Here is a 19,618-nt window from a genome sequence, read left to right as displayed (position 1 = left end):
AAGACTTCAAACTCATGAACAGTTGCAGTGGTTGCTCTGCTTTCCCCAGTGTTTGAGAACAGGTGCGATATTGTACAGTATCATTCCTTCTGAAAAGTTTAATCAAACAGCTTGCTACTGGACTTGCAATTTACATGCCAGTTCTCTGAGATTATTCTGACTTTTGCACATTTCATAAATTTTGATTTAATTGACTGTGACTCTCTTCAGCCATCCCATCTTTGCTTCTGTTATCCTCACCCTAAGTGAAAACTGAAGGAATATATTAATACAGGACATATCTAAGCAGTTATTGGCAGGCAGTTGTACGATTAATCTTCTCTCCTAAATTTGCCAAAGCCAGCTCCCCACCAGATACACCCTAAACGCAAGACTGTGCCCCTGTGAATAACTTTACTTCGGAGATAAAATTCCTAGTATGACTTCAGTGTTGGAGATAATTCTTGCTCAGCTAGCTTATAATTGCATATGAATTTGTATTTGTGTCTGTGCTTTTGGAGTTGTAAACTAATTATTTTCTCTTATCAGTAGTACCTTTGGTTTCAAGTTTTACCTGATCACCTACCTTCATCTTCTTGCTCAAATTTCTGCTTTAGCTGTTTGCTACTGATCATTCTAGTTTGGAATCAGTCATTTCACTGTCTCAAGACTGTGGTTTCAGTCAATTTCAGGGCATAGCTTGTACTTGTCTTTGGCATTAGCGTGGATGTAAACAGTTTTCTCTTACTCCTTGAAAAGCGTATGAGGTATACTTAGGTCAACTGCCTGCTCAAGCATGATATGTACGTGATATGCTTTGTATTCTTCAGTGTTGTTTTGGCTTTTTTTGCGTCATTCTCATCTTCTCTATTCACACTGTTGCCTTTTCTCCTTATTACTTCTCCCTTTTTAAGAGGAAGTAAAGAAAAAAAACGCCAAAACCCACTCATCCAGACATCCCTGTAAACTTTATTCAGACTCTCATTTTTACTGTGTGTTATCAGGCTAGCACTGTGGATTTACAAGCCTTTTGTTTGGATTCGTGTATTCCACAGTATATCAATAAACTTTACCTCACTTAATAGAAATCTGCAGCTGAAAGGAGTCCTCCTACTTTCCTTCTTCCTTTCAAATCCTAAGAGTATTTGTGCCACCATGGGTGGATCAGATCATTTTGTAGGAAAAAAAAAACAAATTTTTCACTACACAAAAGAATGTTTTCCATCAATCTCTGATTGACGTGCGAGTTGATGTGAACTCACTCGTGGAATTGGTGGATCTGGCTGAAGAATGACAAACATGTAGCCAATGGTAGGGGGAAAAAGAACTGCACTTTGTGGTAGCAGCTCACTTTTGGATTGGATTGGCTATTTTGCAAAATTACTGTTTTAACAGTTTTTTTGGATACTTTTTAAATGCTTCTTCAAAGAACAAAAAAAAAAAAAAAAAAAAAAAAAAAAAAAAGCTCTCCATTGCCTGTCATTTAATTCATTGATTGTATATATTTAAAAAGAATACAAAGGTGGTTCATAGAATCACAGAATCACAAAATGGCCCTGGTTGGAAGGAACCTCAAAGATCATCAAGCTCCAACCCCCCTGCCACAGGTAGGATCACCAACTTTCATGTCTAATACTAGACCAGGCTGCCCAAGGCCCCATCCAACCTGGCCTTGAACACCTCTAGGGACAGGGCATCCACAATCCCCCTGGGCAGCCTGTTCCAGCACCTCACCACTCTCTCTGTAAAGAACTTCCCCCTGACATCCAACCTAAATCTTCCCTCCCTCAACTTAAAACCATTTCCCCTTGTCCTGCCATTATCTACCCTTGTACAGAGTCATAAAATGCCTGGGTTGAAAAGGACCATAATGACCATCTAGTTTCAACCTTCCTGATATGTGCAGGGTTGCCAGTCCCTAGACCAGGTTGCCCAGAGCCACATCCAGCTTGGGATGAGAGAATTGACTCCCCTCCTGTTTGTAGTCTCCCTTTAGGTACTAAAAGGCTGCAATGGAGTCACCCCACAGCCTTCTGTTCTCCAAGCTGAACAAGCCCAGCTCCCTTAGCTTGTCTTTGTAGGAGAGATGCTCCAGTCCCCAGATCATCTTCGTGGCTCTCCTCTAGATCCTCTCCAACAGCTCCCTGTCTTTCTTATAATGGGGATCCCAGACCTGGACACAGTACTCCAGATGGGGACTCACAAGGGCAGAGTAGAGGGATAATCACCTCCCTGTGGAGCTTTGACTGTATTTCAAACACCGTAAAATAATGACAGTGCAGACTGAGATAGTGTCGTATTTCATTTCCCTTTTTTAAGCCGCTGTTTTTTTTAATACTTTGTTCTGCACAACTGATTAATATCACAAATGGAACAATATGGAACAGAAGTAAAACCAATCAGAAATGATCAGAAGAGGAAAAAAATATGCATTAAGACCTATAGAGAAATATAAAGTACTTTAAAGATTAGGATTCTGTGGACAACATCACTGCAGCTTATGCTAAAAAATATTAAAAACTTAGTTCAAGAAGGAAGTTATTTTAAATATTGTCATATTGCAGTGGTACATGCTATCTTCAGAGTTTTCGTTTAATTCAAAAAATAAATGCAGGTATGAAATACTGCAGTAAAAGTATGTGCATACTTTTTTGTCAGAATAATTAATTTACTGTCTTTCCAGCAATTGTGTTTCAATTGGACCTATGTCATTAAAGCATCGTAAGTCTGTAGCTGTGCTGTATAAGTGAAAAATTAGAATACTAAAGGCAATGAGATGTGGTCTATCATCTTCTCTAATCACTTCCAATGTCTGTATGCAAGTATTTTTATTGCAGTCAATTAACACACTCCCACGAGAGTGTTTGTGCTCATACACTGTATTCCTGTGCAGTTTTTGATTGGCTGATGGAATTTAACGGCCACAGAAACAAGCTCAGCCTGTGGTGATTGAACACTGAGAACTTTCCCTTTCAGCCTCTGATCTAATCACTAGTGGTGCCTGGACATTCCTGGAACACAAGGCAGCTAGTGTACCTTGCACAATAAGCTAATGTTAAACGAGTTAGCATGCAAAGCTGCATTGAGCTTAGCTACTTTTGTATAGATGGTTTAAATACAATTTTAAATCAACCGGAATGTTTAACTTGAAAAAGCACAGAGAAGTTTTAGTTTACTTTCAAAATGTCTCTTTTTGCAATGAGATTTGAATTATATGTGGGTTTCTGCCTTGTTAGTGAATTTTCAAAGTAATACAATTTTAAACCCAAATGTCTGAAATTCTCTTACAATTTTGACAGGTAAATATTGGAAAAATGGATTCTCCCATTGAGAAATGGAACTTGATAATTGGCAATTTGGCCTTAAAACAGGTAAGTGTAATTGATTTTTTATTAACTTTTTTAAGTAAATGAAGTTATTTAAAAAGCCCACCACAAATGTGGACAAGAAGGATCCAGTGTTAAAAGGAAACAAATTCTACTTAAGTCTCATACTTAATGTGCAATGTTTTTGTGACTGATCTTTTTTAGTGCTGTGTAGTTCTTCTATAAAGCAATAGAAACTTATATTTATCACAATAAATATAAAGTAAAGTATTCTTTGGGCCTGCAGCAAGGGTAATTCCTTTTAATTTTTTTGAAAGCACATTTCTAAGGAATTTGACCTCCCAAATATTTTCAATGCTGTATTTTCATTGGATTCAACGTTTAAAGAATATGTGATGGAGCTTTTGGGTAACAAGCAATATTTTAAATAGTTTCTTCATTTGAGGAAAGGAGTGTTTGATCTCCAAAGCAACTATTTCTTAATCTTAAGAACTATTTCATGTGCTGTGTTATAAAGCAACATACTCAAGAATAAGTGAAAAGTTTATGCTGTGACTTCATTGTTTTAAGTGGCTTAGGAACCTCTTTGAAGCATTTCATCTTTTGCTCCTTGTAATTCCTCAGCTCTTTTCCCTAATCTGACTTCTGTTATTCTTCAGTCTGTGAATTGTGGTTAAGGCCTTTCCTGTTAGCATGAGATGTTTTTTCTTGGTCAGCTAGAGTTATCATTGTCTCCACAAAGTAGATGAGCAGAGCATGCTCCCTTTACAGCTTGCAAATAGATGTGGAGGAAAGAACAACAAAATCATTCTGCAATCCTCTTAAAACTATCAACTATTTTAGGAGTCACTTATCACTAAAAAACAATTGTTTTCCTTCTTTTATTTTTCCAGGTTCAGGCAACAGTAGTTGGTTTTCTGGCAGCAGTGGCAGCAGTTATATTGGGCTGGATTCCAGAAGGCAAATACAGCTTCAGTCATTCAATCCTTCTGTGTTCTAGCAGTGTAGCAACTGCATTCATAGCTTCTCTTTTACAAGGTAAAAGATTTATATATGTTACTTTTTATAGCTTTTTAATTCTCTGTGCATGCTGAGTGTATATTATGCTGCTGTTCATGAAAAAATTAAGTCCGATAGAGTCTAAAACATCTGAAACACAGTTATGGGTAGGATACCCTTTTACAATTTCCATATAAGCCTGAATATTGCATACATCTGTCATATTCTTTCAAAAATATTTGATTTTCTGTCCTCCTTAGCATGTCTAAAACAAAACATATGTCTTTTAGATTTTACCTTGTAGGGTGAAGAATTTGTTTTCTCCTACTTTCTGTATTCAGTGATGTACAAAGTTTATTCTTAATAGTAAACAGGTAGGACATATTTGTAATTAAGATCAAGTGAGCTTGAATTTTAGTTCAGCTGAATCCAAACTTCCTGTTTATCCATGCAGCTTGTATATTATCCTGTGCTCTGCTTTGTTTCTGAAGTGAACAATTTGGTTTGCTGTGTGAAGGCTTTGGGTCAAGTTAAGGTCCCCTTCTGCAAACAGCATCATTGTATCTGTCCTGAGCCACACAGTGTGATGGATTTAAATATCTCTTGCCAATTGTCAGGAAATATTTAACCGTAGAGTGCAGCACTTACAGGACAGAAGAGTGAAAAAGGAGTGACTCTACCTTTGAAATATTCCTAAAAAAACACAGTATCAGAAGCCTTAATAATAGTAGATCAAGTAAAATATGTTGCTTCCTTTTTATTAAATTGACTTGCTTATTTATGCAAAAATTATGAAATTGTTAAGGTTATGCATTCAATTAAGAGCCTACACTTTTTTTTTAATAACTACAAAGCCATTGAATTTGATCATGCTACAGAATTAAGAGCAGCAGGAGAGCTGGGGAACATTAATTTGTTTTTTCCCCTTCTCATATATTAGGTGGACATGAAAATAAACTTTTGGTGTTATCTGGTGATGGGCTTGCGCAGGAAATTGCTATCTGAACATCAACCTCCTTTGCATGAAACAGGCACTTCGGAAATCTGACATCATTTCAGTCCTGTTGAAAATTTCTTGGCATGTGATTCTCTAGGCAGTTTTTCTGAAAGTGAGCTCCTAATTTAGTCTGCAATAAATAATGCTACTTGCTAAAATAGATGAAAATTGTAATATCAGTTTTTCCCAATTTCAGACACATGGATATGTTATCTAATGCTGTTTTCAGGGTAGAGGCATTAAAATTTCAATCATCTAAAGTTAATGGGACGTAGAAGTAATATGCTGAATGTTTTTTCTTCAGGGAATGGTTGATTTACAATTTCAGTCTTGCTAATTCTAATCGTAAGCAAAATAATACATTATACAGATGGTTCTTGATTTTTTTGGTGTATGCTTAGTGTCATTTTCTTTTTAAATCTAACTTAATTTTTTAAAATGACTGAAACTTAAAACAGTAGTCAGTCAAGTGGGAGGGACAAAAGCAAAGACTTAATTACTAGGTTTCCAGTTGCCATTATCTTGAAATTTCCTAAGTGATTACAACAGTAGATACCATTACTGTTCTTTCTTCTTTGTTGAATCTAGGAATAATAATGGTTGGAGTTATTGTTGGATCAAAGAAGACTGGAATTAATCCTGACAATGTTGCCACTCCTATAGCAGCAAGCTTTGGAGATCTTATCACTCTTGCTATTCTAGCGTGGATAAGTCAGGGTCTTTATGCTTGCCTTGGTGAGTATGCTCCTAGGTTTATTTATCCCTAGAAGCCTGTTTTGTGTGGGGGATGGTAGCGATATGGCAGGGAGGGAGAAGCCAGTTTTTCTTGCATGCCCCCTGTGTCAGTTATTTGCTTCGCAGAGCCCTGTTGAATTGTCCCTTTGCACTGAAGGTGTTGAACTGCCTCGATCTTTATGATTCAAATTTGTGCGCTTCGTAATTACTGCGCATTGTACGTACTGCATAACATCACGACGCCTTCTAACACATTGCTACGTACTTACATAGCCAGGGGAAAGGAATTTCTCACAGAGGATTGCGTCCTTCTGGCCCTGTTCCCCGTTCCAGCAGGGGGCGGAGCTGCCGCTAGGGGGCGCTCCAGGCCCGCCCTTGGCACCTCGTCACTCGAGCTCACGGGGTGACTTCGTTTAACGCCTGTTCTAACTGCAGAACGTGCCGTAAATACATGCGCGTATCTGTCGAGTCTTCTTAGGCGTAGATTGAGAAGACAAAGCGTGCTCTCCCCATTATTGTTTTCAGATTCCTAGTTTTTGCTTTGAAGTAGAATCTAGAATCATTAAGGTTGGAAAACACCTCTATGACCATCCAGTCCAACTGTCAGCCCAGCCCCACCATGCCCACTGACCATGTCCCTCAGTGCCACATCCACACAGTTCTGGAACACCTTGACTCCATCACCTTCCTGGGCAGCCTGTGCCAGTGCATCACCACTCTTTCTGAGAAGAAGTGTTTCCTAATATCAAACCTAAATGTGGTGCAACTTGAGGCCATTCCCTCTCATCCCATCACTGTTGCCTCAGAGAAGAGGCCAACCCTTACCTCACCACAGCCTCCTTTCAGCTCACTGTAGAGAGCAATGATGAACCTGAACCTCCTCTTCTCCTGGCTGACCAATGCCAGAAGTAGTGTAGTTCTAATTCATATCTAATTCCTACCAGTGGCTGCATTATTTTCAGTGGCACCACACTGCACAGTACATCGCAGTAGATACCTGCGTAAGGAATAAATGTGCATCTGAGTTCTCCAGACACGATTGATGGCTGTTAGTGTTTACTGAGGGGATGGGGGCTTAAAAAATTGAAGATCAGTAAGGACTTGGTTGGGAACCTTTTCTCTCCTTCCTCCTTCTTTATTTACTCAGGCTCACAGGCTCAACTTCGTTGAAGAACTGTTGAGTGTTTCTAGAATTTATATTTCTCTAGTAGACGTCATAAACTCCATAGCAGAGCCACCAAAGCAGACTGAGCAGGATTACATCTACCATGTAAAAATCTACCAGATAAAGATTACAGAGTGATCAAAAGTAGAGATAAATGACCCCTAAAAGGGGGGTCAGTTATTCCATTTCCCCTTCTCCAGCTACTGTAGAATAATTTGTTTATTTCTCTGTGAATTGAATATGACTGGGGTGCATCTGGACGTTACAGTTTCCAAAGATTTTTGTAGTAAACTTTTCTACCAGTAGAGTGTCCCATAGCTAAAGGAAAGTCCTGCGTGCTGTTTCTAAGAGTTGGATTGTGCTGAGCAGTTTCTCTGGTCTTGCAGGGAGCTGTATTCTAGCATAGCTTACTTGTGATAGTTTCTGTTATATGCTTCTAAACTATTAATTGCTTCTATGGTTCTCTTTTTAGATAAACTTAATAGATGAGATGTATAATTTAAAGTTATATAAAGAAACAGCTGCCTTGGCTTAAATTTTACATCTCCTTTCCCTTAAAAACTAGATAAATTTTAGTTGTGTAGTCTAAAATGGGTAAATTGATTAATACGTATACCTGATTTTTTCCTCTTTAGCAGTATGAGCATGGCTGATAACCTATTCATCCATTCATCATTCTCTCTAGTACTTTTTAAGCAGGGAATCCTAATAGAGTGCTAGTATACTATCATAACACAAGTTTGTATTATTTTTGTCGCTATTGTTTTGTTTTGTTTAAATCTAAGCTCTGGACTCATCCTGACATCAAACATCTCCGCTTCTGAGAACCACTCTTGGCTTTTGTTCTTTTCAGGAAGAGACTTATGACTCTTGTAACACTGGGTAGCTTTTATAATCTGGTCTATGTCTGTTTCCATTGAAAGGTGTCAGGTATAAATTTTTCTCTGTATTTTTCTCCATGATAAAATTGAGACATTTGTACGTAGTAAAATATGTACAAACACTAAAATAAGGCCAAAAAAATAACTCCTCTCACTTGCTGTCTCAGAGGAAATTTTTACTATTGCTGAGTAGTCTTGACAGCCCTCTCTCATGCGTGTAAAAAACACTTGTTGCATTTTCTTTCTTATCATCTTTTATATCACTAAACACTTTTTAAAAATTACTATAAAACATATATTCACCCTCTTGAAAGTTTATCTAACTTTTGCTTTCCTCACTGTAGATTGAAAAGCTGTCATATTGTATAGATACGCATTTCTTTCTTTCATGTAGCTGCTGTTGTTGAGTTCACCTATAGTGGAAAAGGGTTGAAAATCAGCCATGAGTTAATTGCGTTTCCTAAGAGTTGCAAAGTTTCCATTGCTTTTGGCTGTTGATTTCTGAAATAGTACAGTCCTGTTGCACTGCACATGTAGATTGCAATTATTTTGGTAATAGTTCATGAATCACTGTACACTGAAGACTGTCTTCCACTTTTTTTCCTTTTTTCTCATACCATATAAAACATTTCTGTGGCAGGATGATACATTTGTATATGCATTTTTTATTATACATAATTTATTAAAAGCTGCTTATTAAGTAGCTCTTGGTTACTAATCATTGTACATTTGCTGGAATGATTTCTCTTTTATCTTTGTGCTTTTTTTTCTTTTTATTTCCCAGAAGAAGGAGTTACACAACATAGTTGACTAGAAGAACACTTATTTTTAGTGTTCTTAGTAATTCTTGAACAAGCTCTCAAGGCTTAGAGACTGATGTTGATAGTTAAATATTCTCCCTTTTCTCATGAACATGTTTTAACAAGTTCTTTACATTGTTAATGCCATGCTTTTGTGAACTTTTAATTTCCTATGTTAGTAAAAATCCTGTCATAAAAGTAAATGGGCAAGTGTGCAAGTGAGAGATCTTTAAATACTGGTGAATAATTAGGATAAAGCTCAACACTGCATCTCTATTCTGCTGCTAAGTGTTTTTTGTTTGTTTGTTTTGCAACAGAGGATCCTATCTTTGAACTGTTTTCTCATTCTGACCTTTCAGTTATTGTGGCTCTGGTGTATGTGAGTGCCTCAACTTGGGTGCATATGAGGAGAACAGACATAGAGGGAGAAAATGAATAAGTAAAAGGAACATAACGTCTCTTAAAAGGAGAAAAAGAGGGAAGTATCAAAGGTTTAAGAAAATAGGTATAAAATAAATGATGCCTTTCCATGTGACCAACTGTAGTATACACAGGGATCTTTCTTTGCTGCAAGTGGAGGGAAGAATCATAGAATCATAGAATTGCTCAGGTTGGAAAAGACCTTAAAGATCATCAAGTCCAATCGCAACACAACCATACTACCCTAACTCTAACAACCCTCTGCTAAATGCATCTAGCTGTGTAGTAAGCAGCGGTCCACATGACAAAAAGTTCAAGAACTTTCTATCAGTACTTTTTTTCTTCTTTTTTATTGTTTGACAGAACGAAAGTATCATGTATATGTTCTTTTGAGTTAGACTTTTTTACATTAGGCCCATCTCTTTGCTTATAGAAAGAAAAGACTGAAAAAAGGCACTACGAAGGAAGGATATAATATATTGTAAAATAGCTCGAAAAGGAATGGAAAAATTACTTCTCTTTTAGACTTTGTCTCTTTCTCATTCTGATAGCTTTCTACTTTTAGCTTACACTGTGATAGGAATCTTAGTCTCTTGTGCCAGCTCTGCTGCAGAGGTTGTTACCAGTCAATGCAGAAGGACAGTAACATCTAAAAATACTGGAATGATTCTTCCAGGAGTAATTTTAGCTGTTATCCCTCCCTCCACCATGATAACATCAAAGTAGTAATTGCTTGAATTTGCAAGCTTTGTAATAAGTCATAATGCTTGGGTGGGAATATTTTTGTATATACTGGGTATTTGTCTTTGTTGAAGAGTTTATGTGTTCTACATCTCAGAATCACAGAATCACAGAATGGCCCGGGTTGGAAGGGGCCTCAAGAATAATGAATCTCCAACCCCCCTGCCACAGGCAGGGCCTCCAACCTCCCCATTTAATTCCTGACCAAGCTGCCCAGGGTCCCATCCAACTTGGCCTTGAACACCTCCAGGGATGGGGCATTATCAACCTCTCTGGGGCAGCCTGTTCCAGCACCTCACTCTCACAGTTAAGAACTTCCCCCTGACATCCAACCTAAATCTCCCCTCCCTCAACTTAAAACCATTTCCCCCTGTCCTGCAGTTATCTACCCTTTCAAAGAGTTGATTCCCCTCCTGTTTAAGGCTCCCTTTAGGTACTGAAAGGCTGCAATGAGGTCACCCTGCAGCTTTCTTTTCTCCAGGCTGAACAAGCCCAGCTCCTTCAGCCTGTCTTCGTAGGGCAGATGCTCCAGTCCCCTGATGACCCTTGTGGCCCTCCTCTGGACCCTCTTCAACAGCTCCCTGTCTTTCTTGTACTGGGGGCTCAATACTACTTTAAAAAAAAAAAAAAAAAGAACTACTTCAGCCTGTTAATTTAAACTGTATTTTGCATTGAGTTGTCCAAATTCTGAAAATTCAGATGGAATGTGTTTAACATTAAATACATTGCCACATTTCTCATAAAAATAATATATGCAAAAATGAGGTGTTTTTATGAGCTGCGTATATATTTGCCATGAGAATAAATTTTCTGTTGCTTACCACACTGTTGAATTAGGAATTTCTGGATCACTGTGATGGCTTCTGAGTGGAGGGGACTCTAAGACTGAACTAAGCCGAAAAATTTATTACTCTTTCTGTGGAGACAGCTCTCTGCATTATTAGTTCTGTTTTATGATGGTACTCAGTTAATGGTATTTGTATTTGTGTTTCTATGAAATATGATGCTGTTCTGATGGATGGGTGCAGGCAGTGGAATTATGGGTGTGGATTTCCAGTCTTGCAGACAGATTATAAAGCAACTGAACTACTAATAAAAATGTTTCAATATTATGCCAGGTGCTTGCATCATTTTAGATGTTCTGTGTTGGGGAAGGTTAGCATATTATCTGTGCTTTGGCAAGAAGGAGATTTACATATGCTCTGACTTTGTATATTAAAAAAATATATTTTTTCAACATGTTCAGTTCCTTTTTTTTTTTTAATAGACGTGTAACAAAATAATGTTTTTTGTCATTGCATTTTTATCATTAAACATCAAACAAAAACATTCTTCAAAGGTTCCTACTTTGCACAGATAGTTTTGTCCTTGATGGGATGGATGAAAGTGATCACATATGGTAGATGTTATACCAACCATATCGTTTGATGCAGCAGTGGATAGCATAGTGAAAACAGTAGTGATAAAGACTATTAAAATTTCTCAACTGCTTGATGTAGAATACAACTTATATTATGTCTGGAGAGCAAAACACTTACTTTTCTGTATTATTTTTCAGAAACATATTACTATATATCTCCTTTGGTTGGTGCCTTTTTTTTGGCTCTGACTCCTATGGGGATTGTCATAGCTGCCAAACACCCAGCTACTAGAACTGTTCTCCATTCAGGATGGGAGCCTGTTATAACTGCCATGATTATAAGCAGGTGAGTCTGTTGTGGTTTGCCTTGGCTCTCCTCTGTCTCCATATATCTAATTTAACTTTGCTTAAAAGAATCATTTAAGGAGCGTCTAGAATATGGAGGCTAATCTTCCAAAAATTAGGAAGTTACATAGTTAAGTCATGGTTTAGAATGAGTGGAGAAGGTAACAATACACTGTGGAAATGGTTCAGCAGAAGTGTGTCATATCTAATGAAGGAAATGGTGAACTACTCAAACTATTCATCTCCTGCAACTTTTTACCAACACTGTGATTTAGTCAAATGAAAGCTATGAATCTTGAAAGATGAGCGATTGCATGAAATTCTGTTGTCTTTGTTATACAACCAGTTGTAATATTTAAGCCAGTAACTGTAGCAAGTTAATGAGGTTGACAAGTAAATAAGGTTAGTAAGATAAACTGAGAAGAAAATTGTGATATTACAAGGATGAGATTACTAAAAGTTTTGTAATAATGACTAATGTGTCTGTTTGCCTTATTCTAAATATTGTACTTTGTCTTTCAGTATTGGTGGCCTTATTCTGGACACAACTGTATCTGATCCAAACTTGGTTGGAATTGTTGTTTATACCCCGGTGATCAATGGTAAGACCATGGCAGGATTGTATAATTCAATATAGCAATTGGTGCACCTTCATTTGATAAAAGTCTGTTACAGTAAATGTTTTTTATGCAAATTAGGATCTGCTATATTCATTGCAAGTCTTGATTTTGATGTCAACAATTGTTAATTTGAACTCCCAAGGAGAGCTTCTTGATCCTATTTACAACTATTAAAGTATTAAATGTGAGAAACAGAAACCTAAAGCATGCATTAAGAAACCATGAAAATGGAAGTAGAGGTATATACAAGTATTACCAAATAGAATATTGAAACTGTTTTGACTGAGGAAAACGTAAATAAAATTTTATTTCAAAGGATTTCCTTTTGGACATCCAGGAGCAAATTTTCAAAAGAGTATTTTAATATTTACTTGCAACATATGTAAGTGTAAGAACTAACACAGATACTACAGGCAAATAAATAGATTTGTAAAGAAGTATTTGTATTGGTTCCTATTTTGTGGTGCACTTTCCAGTTGTGAGAATGTGTTGACGATAATTTACTCCATGAATTAGAATTTTAATATGTAATGTTAACATCAAGCCAAATTTTGTATGAATATCTAATATCTTATTAGACTTAGTCTGAATGTTTTGTGAAAATGCATGTTTTTCAAATGTTTTTACATCAACATCATATGATTGATATGTAATTAGCTTGCAGTAATTATAATAACCAGATATATTTCCACTATACTGCTGCCTGGCTCTTCTTATCCTCTTTTGTATTTCTTTATTTCATTTTGTACATTATTTTGCACTTTCATGCATTGCTATTTTTAAAACCATTTCTCCAGTTATCAAGATGTTTCCGACTTCTGATTTTGGCTTACAGAGTGCTTTGACTTATCGTAACTTGGCCTTTACAAATTCTCCAGGGGCACTTTTTTCTGAGGTATCAATTAAATAAATTATAATCACTAATTTTGCTCACCATCTTTGATAACAGAATGTTAATATTAATGATGAGTAATATTTTTGAAACACATTGCCCATTGTATAACTAATTGCCAGAGGTTGCTAATGTAAATGTGGCATGGGGTAGCATCAAAACATCTTGCTAACGGTTATTACGGTCAAGAATTAGTTTATCTGTTTCTGTGCCTGTTAGGCAAGCTGTTTTGTTAAAGGAGGAAATTGTGTTACTTTGATGGAAGCAAGTTTTTTGCAAATTCATGTTAGCTCTTGTTTTACCGCTTTTATGTCTTCTCAACACTTACAAATTGTCTGTTTGATAATTTGTTCCAGTACTTGTCTAGGAATAAATTCCAGTGACATGCAGATTCCCCAGGTGATATTTTTTTGGTCCTTAGAGATACAGTTTCTGTTTTCCCTATTACAGCTCTCTGGTATTTGCTAACCTCCAAGATAATCAGTTTCCAAAAATGATCCATGATAATTCATGGATTGTTCATCTGGCTCTCTAAGGACACTCTAAACTTAAATTGAATTTATCCTCAGGCACTACAGACTTAATATGAACAAGCTTGTGATCAGGCATCTCCATTTTTTACAAAGATAGGATACAAAAGGAATCATGTATTTCTATGTTCCATAAAGCAGGTTGCTTCTTCTTCCTTCCCATTACAGTCCTATATTTCCTTTTTTCTTTTTTTTTTTTGTTTTTATTTATTAAATATGAAGCATTTCAGTATTGTAACTTCTGTTCTTTGCTGACTGTAAATTGATTTTTTACTCTTCAGTCTTTATGCTCCTTGCCTGTGCCTGTCCTTTATATTCATTTAAAATTAGAAGCATTTGCATCTACTTTTATTTTGTTTCGTTTTGATTTCCAGATATCTAAAGAGCAGAGCAGCTATGATGACCTTCAGCTTTTACTTTCTTTACTTTGTTTTACAGCTTTACATCTGAAAGTTTTCTCATAATAGTCCTCTTTGGTTACTCCCTAGATATGTAGAAGAGGATCCTGTTTTCTTGTTAGTGAGGTGCACTCAAAGCTCTTACCAGTGGTCCTGCTTTCTTAGACGATATGCATCGATTACAAATGCAAACAACTGTCTAGCAATTGTTTTGTACTGTTTTCCATCAGACTTCTATCTGTGCTCCAGTACAGTACCAGAATAGTTCTGGATTTCCTCCATAGACTTGCTTGTTCTAGTCTTGCTGCCTACAGCGCATACAGATCTCAAGGGCTCAGGCCTTTCTCAAGGCCTCATGCTCCTTCCAAATGTTGCAGTGATGATGTTCTTTTACCTTACAGCAGTTATGGACTGCTGTTGTACGTGGAACTCTGCATCCTGTTCAAGGTTGGCTTCTTTCACAGAAATTAGCTGTGAAACCTGAGTTGCCTGCATGTTTATATTTTACCTATTTACAATTTTTAACTAATGATTAGACTTAAGTAAATAATTTTAACTGCTAGGAGTGACAGCTTGCTATAAACATACCTCTAGAGAAAATGTTAAATGCCCCATTTTATTTCTTATTTTCTTTCATAAGTTAATAAATGGAATTAAGGCAATAGTACATACATTCTTTTTAACTGTCTTGAGAGAAAATGAACTAGCCAAATGCTATACATTGTTCTGGATGATTAGCTGGCAGGTCAAAGTATTCTTGAAGAATTAGGCAGGTGGAAAGAGGGAAAGCTGGGGCTACTGCAGTAGACTTGTAGCTGTAGCAGTTCCACAGTGGTTCTCTGCTGATTCCTGTGGTTACTGCACCACTCCTATTCTAAATGCTGAATTTTTATGGATGTCTTGTGTTTCAAGGCTGCTCAGCCTTTGACATTTGCACTCCTGGACTACTGTGCAATGCCTGAGAATGTTGTTTTCCAGGCCATAAGAGGTGCCTAATCCCATGGCTTATTTGGGTTTTTCACACTTGTTATGTGTAAAGCTGTCTTTTCCCAGTTCTCAAGGTTTAAATGTCTTCAGTAAGTAGTAATGTCTGGACCATCAGCTAGTTGTTCGTTGTCTTGTCTCCATACATTTGAGGTTCTTTGTTATCATCTCAGACTGTAACAACAGAAACCTAATCTTACAGTTAAAAAAGCACATCTGTTGACACTCATTTACTAACCTAAAAGGTGGGCTAGGCCACTTAATAGACGGCTTTTAAAATATTAATGTTGCTGAAAGCTTTCTCTATGAGCGCTTTCCTGTCCTTGGAATTCTTGTTGTAAGCATAAACAGTGAAAGCTGCCAAAGGGTTTCCCTCTCAAAAAGCTTTTGAGGTGCATTTTTCCTTCTCCTTTAGAGATTGTTGCTCCTATCTCATAGGGAAACCTGAAGGGAAAATTTTAATCTATTGGGATTAATAAAATTTGAGGACAATATAAATTTACTGGTGATCTCAAACTGTCACTGGTATTTTCAGTGCCAGTTGTTGGGTGTCTTGGAATCCTGGACAGTATGGCCTGCACTGCAGGTGTTAGACTTCCTGCGTGTGCCATTGAATGACTTTTGACGTGGTCCTGTTAAGTGGTTTGCGTATTCTTAGATGTGGGACAAGTCACTTTCCTCACATATGATTTGGAACCATGTATCTTTTGGTTTAAGAAATATTGGTCTGGAATTTGAACAACCTCAAAGGCTCCTACTCCTATTAACAATAACTACAAATATTTGCCAAGAATATTAAATAGTTCTTAAGCAGACAGACATTTTATAGTGAACTTTACTGCTGCTGGGCAGAAGTATTTTACAACCATTTTTCCATTTTTCCCTTGTTAAACACATTTCTTTAGATGAATAATTATTTTTAAATCTGTAGTTGGCTGGGTTAAATTGTAACTCTGCTTTCTGGAAATAAATAAATCATTTTGTGGTTTTAGTCATCATGATACTTGCAGTCTAGTTGAGGCTTAGATATGCATTTGATGTACTGAAGTTATGAAGAACATAACTACCAGAAGATACCAAAAGTTGATCTCTATGTTTTCCAATGGATGAGAAGGTTAAAATTTGCAAATCTTCTCACAGCATCACAGTATGTCAAATTTGGCTCAGGAACTGCAATTTGCAAGTAACTGAGTTCCTTTTTTTGCAGGAAAAAGATAGCACTTTAGACAATTACATGCTTCAGAATAATCAGAAGAAATGAACTAAGGTGCAGTTACTAGATAAAGCCACTTCCCTTTTCATATTCCTTCTATGCTTGTACAAAACATTATGAGAGTTACTGCATAATAACCAGCATTTCAGTAGATGTTACTCCATTTTTATGCATTTTGTAGAAAGGAGGTTCTGCAAATTAATTCCAAATATGCCTGAAAATCAGAACCACTTTGTAGGCTTCAGATAGAAAAACTTGCATTTACATATGGTTTGAAACAAGACTCTTTAAGGGTAACACCAACCGCTTATAATAGTTCCTGCTCTTTGGCTGCACAAATTACAAGGGCATTTGATATGGGGAGGAAATGAATGTAGAGCAAGGAATATTAAAAACATGTATGAGAAAATTTTACACAAAACTTATTGAGTGTCAGTTTGCTTAGAGATGAAAGTTAAGCTTATGTAATATATTCCCCAAATTATACCTTTTTTTAATTGTACAATTAGTAGGAAAATTGAATGAGTTTCAGGCTTTTCAGAAATCTTTTCCTTTAAGTTATGAGAATGTGGAAAGAAAACACAAAAATCACTCCTCCTCAAAAAGTAAAATGTATTTTTTTAGTTACTTTATGTATTTTGCTCCGTTATAAGATGGTTGTACTCTCAGCTTTCATTCAACAAAGAAATACTTTGATTAGAAGCCAATCGTTGTCTTAGTTGAGTTTCTGAAAATTTCCTCTGCAAATTACAAAGATATTAGCATACCTTTATGGTATTAGAGCAAATTGGCTGAGTAGCACAGTAGCTTTTATCTTGAATTGGAAAGCATGTAAGAGTCTTACAACACACCTATGCTGAATGAGAACTTAATAGTTCAGTCCTTATTTTGGTATGAAAAAGGAGGATTTTGATTCTGCATATTTAATTCTCATTCATTACTAGGTGACAGTTCTATTCCTTTTTAGTTGCTAGTCTGTCCAAGCAAATCTTCACAACCTATGCTGTAATAGATGTGAGTTCTTTCTTCTAAGTATTTTTACATTTACATATAATACTTAACTATTAAATATTATACATTTTTTACAAGATTTCAGTAGTGATTAATTCCCACATCACAATTAGATCCAGAATATTTTCATTTTTTGACAGTCAAGGAACGCTTTAAAATTTATGCATAGGAAAGAAATTATTTATGAGCTGAATCAGACACATACCATTCAGTTTTAAAATGTAATGGTTTGCATGGGTAAGATTGTCTTTTGGGCTTCTCTTAAAAATGGGCCTATGAGTCCCAGCACTCGCCAGTGCTAAGGGGAAACGTCACTTCCTTCCACCTGATGACGCTGCTGTTCCTAAAGCAGGTCGGAATACCATTGTCTGCCTTTGCCATCAAGGTGCACTGCTGGGTCACAGTTGACTTCTTGCCCTCCAGTACCCCAGGTCCTTCTCTGCACAGCTGCTTTCCAGATAGTTGACTCTCAGCCTGTTCTGATATGTGGGCTTGATCATCCCCAGATGCAGGACTTTGCATATCCCCTTGTTGAACTTCCTATCAGCCCAATTCTCCCACTTGTCCAAGTTCCTCTGAATGGCAGCACTGACTTCTGATGTATCAGCCACTCCTCCTAGTTTTCCCAACGTTACCCAAAGTATGAAGTATAAGGTATGTGGAAAAAACAACAACAACAAACAAACCAACAGCCTGGTGTATTACTTAGAACATTAGATGATCTGAGATTAGGATGCATCTGCAAAATTCATCCTGCTTCCTTTAACTTATCTTTGTTTACCTGTAGAGCACTAATGTGGGTAAAGAGAGACAGATCTTCTATGAAATACTCTTTAAGATCCATTGATTTGAATGTCCTATTAGGCAGGCCTTTTTCCACGTAATGATTAGTAGAATCATGTCCAGAGGCATATTCACAAATTCGTGACATGGTTTTGGCTCTACTTTAAATACGGTTTTGTGTGCTTGTTATACGAAAAAAGAACTGTGAAAAAAATTCAGAAGTATTTATTCTCGCTTAGCCCTTGACTGACTCAATAAAATGATGAGGTCTTCAATTTTCTTTTAATGTTGTAAGTCAGCATGACAACCTTCACACTTTAGCAGACAGTGTCTATTCTTAGGGGAAGTACAAAGCAGCACCTTGTATTCAAGCTAAACACACCAGCTATCCTGAATGCAGATGTAGGATGTTACTTTTCAAAGCAATTATTTTCCTCTGTGATATTCTCTCTCATGAGAATGAAAAGAAGCTAAGGAAGTTAGTCTTTGTTATGAATTATGTGCTATGATGATTACAATACTATTCTCCAGAAAACAAATTTTCTCAATTAAATATTCTTGGAAACAGTCTATAGGTATGCCTGAAAAGATTTTCATAACATGAGCAGCTACTGTGTACATTACAGTTTTATGCGTTCAGAAGATGCTCAGAAGCTATCAATTGTGTGTATTGACATTTTGTCAACCTACACAGTTTTATCTGGGTTTTTTTTGCTTCTTGTAGGGATCTGATTAATCTGATATTGCTGGGATAATTTCACATGCACAGTAACTGCTGTACAAAGAAAAAAGCCCTGAATATCTCTGTATATAGTGAAGTGATTCATTTAATGCAAGCACAGCTTTATTCGAGTCATTCTTTGACCAGCAGAATAATGAAACCTTATTCCGTGTTGATTTATATCCTGTGCTTTTAGAGCACCTTTCTAGCCACAGTGTTCTGCAGCCTCATGTCCTTGCAATACCTATTTCTCACAACACTCTCTGTTCTCCCTTTGCTTTTGACACCATCATTCATCTTCTGTGTCATTTAACTACCAGCTGAACAAGAGGCATCGTGCCTCGCTCCAAGCTGTGTGCTGACTGTGCAGCTGGCACGCCTATGCTGAGAAATATACAGCTTGTATTACTACCTTGACTCACTTAGGACATGGATTTGAATCTTTATTTACCTAGGATTAGCCATGCTTTCATTTTGGTTAGCCTTTGTACTTGGAGACAGCTGTTATTTATAGAAAGCCTTTTGTCAGATGTGGTTGAAATTGGCCCAAATGTTCACTAATAGTTAGGAGGAAGAGTGGTTGGGTAGAATTAAAGGATAGTATGACTGCTGCTGTCCATCATCACATACTGTTAGTGGGTTGAGACTGAGCAGGACCTATGGATTCTGGAAGTTTTTTATATTGCACCTGCATAAAGCACATAAGGTTATTTGAGAG

General features: G+C 36.8%; 1 protein-coding gene across 1 annotated transcript in view; it reads left to right on the top strand.

Annotated features, from left to right (window-relative positions):
• Window positions 1-19,618, top strand: part of SLC41A2 (solute carrier family 41 member 2) — a gene marked incomplete at both ends in the record, with an annotated part of 39,488 nt that overhangs the window by 5,505 nt on the left and 14,365 nt on the right. Inside the window, 5 exons of the mRNA XM_079534916.1 lie at window positions 3,279-3,350; window positions 4,199-4,343; window positions 5,890-6,036; window positions 11,602-11,749; window positions 12,271-12,350. Of these exons, the coding sequence (XP_079391042.1) occupies window positions 3,279-3,350; window positions 4,199-4,343; window positions 5,890-6,036; window positions 11,602-11,749; window positions 12,271-12,350 (592 nt within the window). The remainder of the gene's footprint in view (window positions 1-3,278; window positions 3,351-4,198; window positions 4,344-5,889; window positions 6,037-11,601; window positions 11,750-12,270; window positions 12,351-19,618) is intronic.

Source organism: Tetrao urogallus (genome assembly GCF_951394365.1).
Source record: "Tetrao urogallus genome assembly, chromosome: 1".
NCBI classification, from domain to species: Eukaryota; Metazoa; Chordata; class Aves; order Galliformes; family Phasianidae; genus Tetrao; species Tetrao urogallus.
The sequence above is the reverse complement of the archived record's forward strand: the minus strand, read 5'-3'. Positions and strand labels throughout refer to the sequence as shown.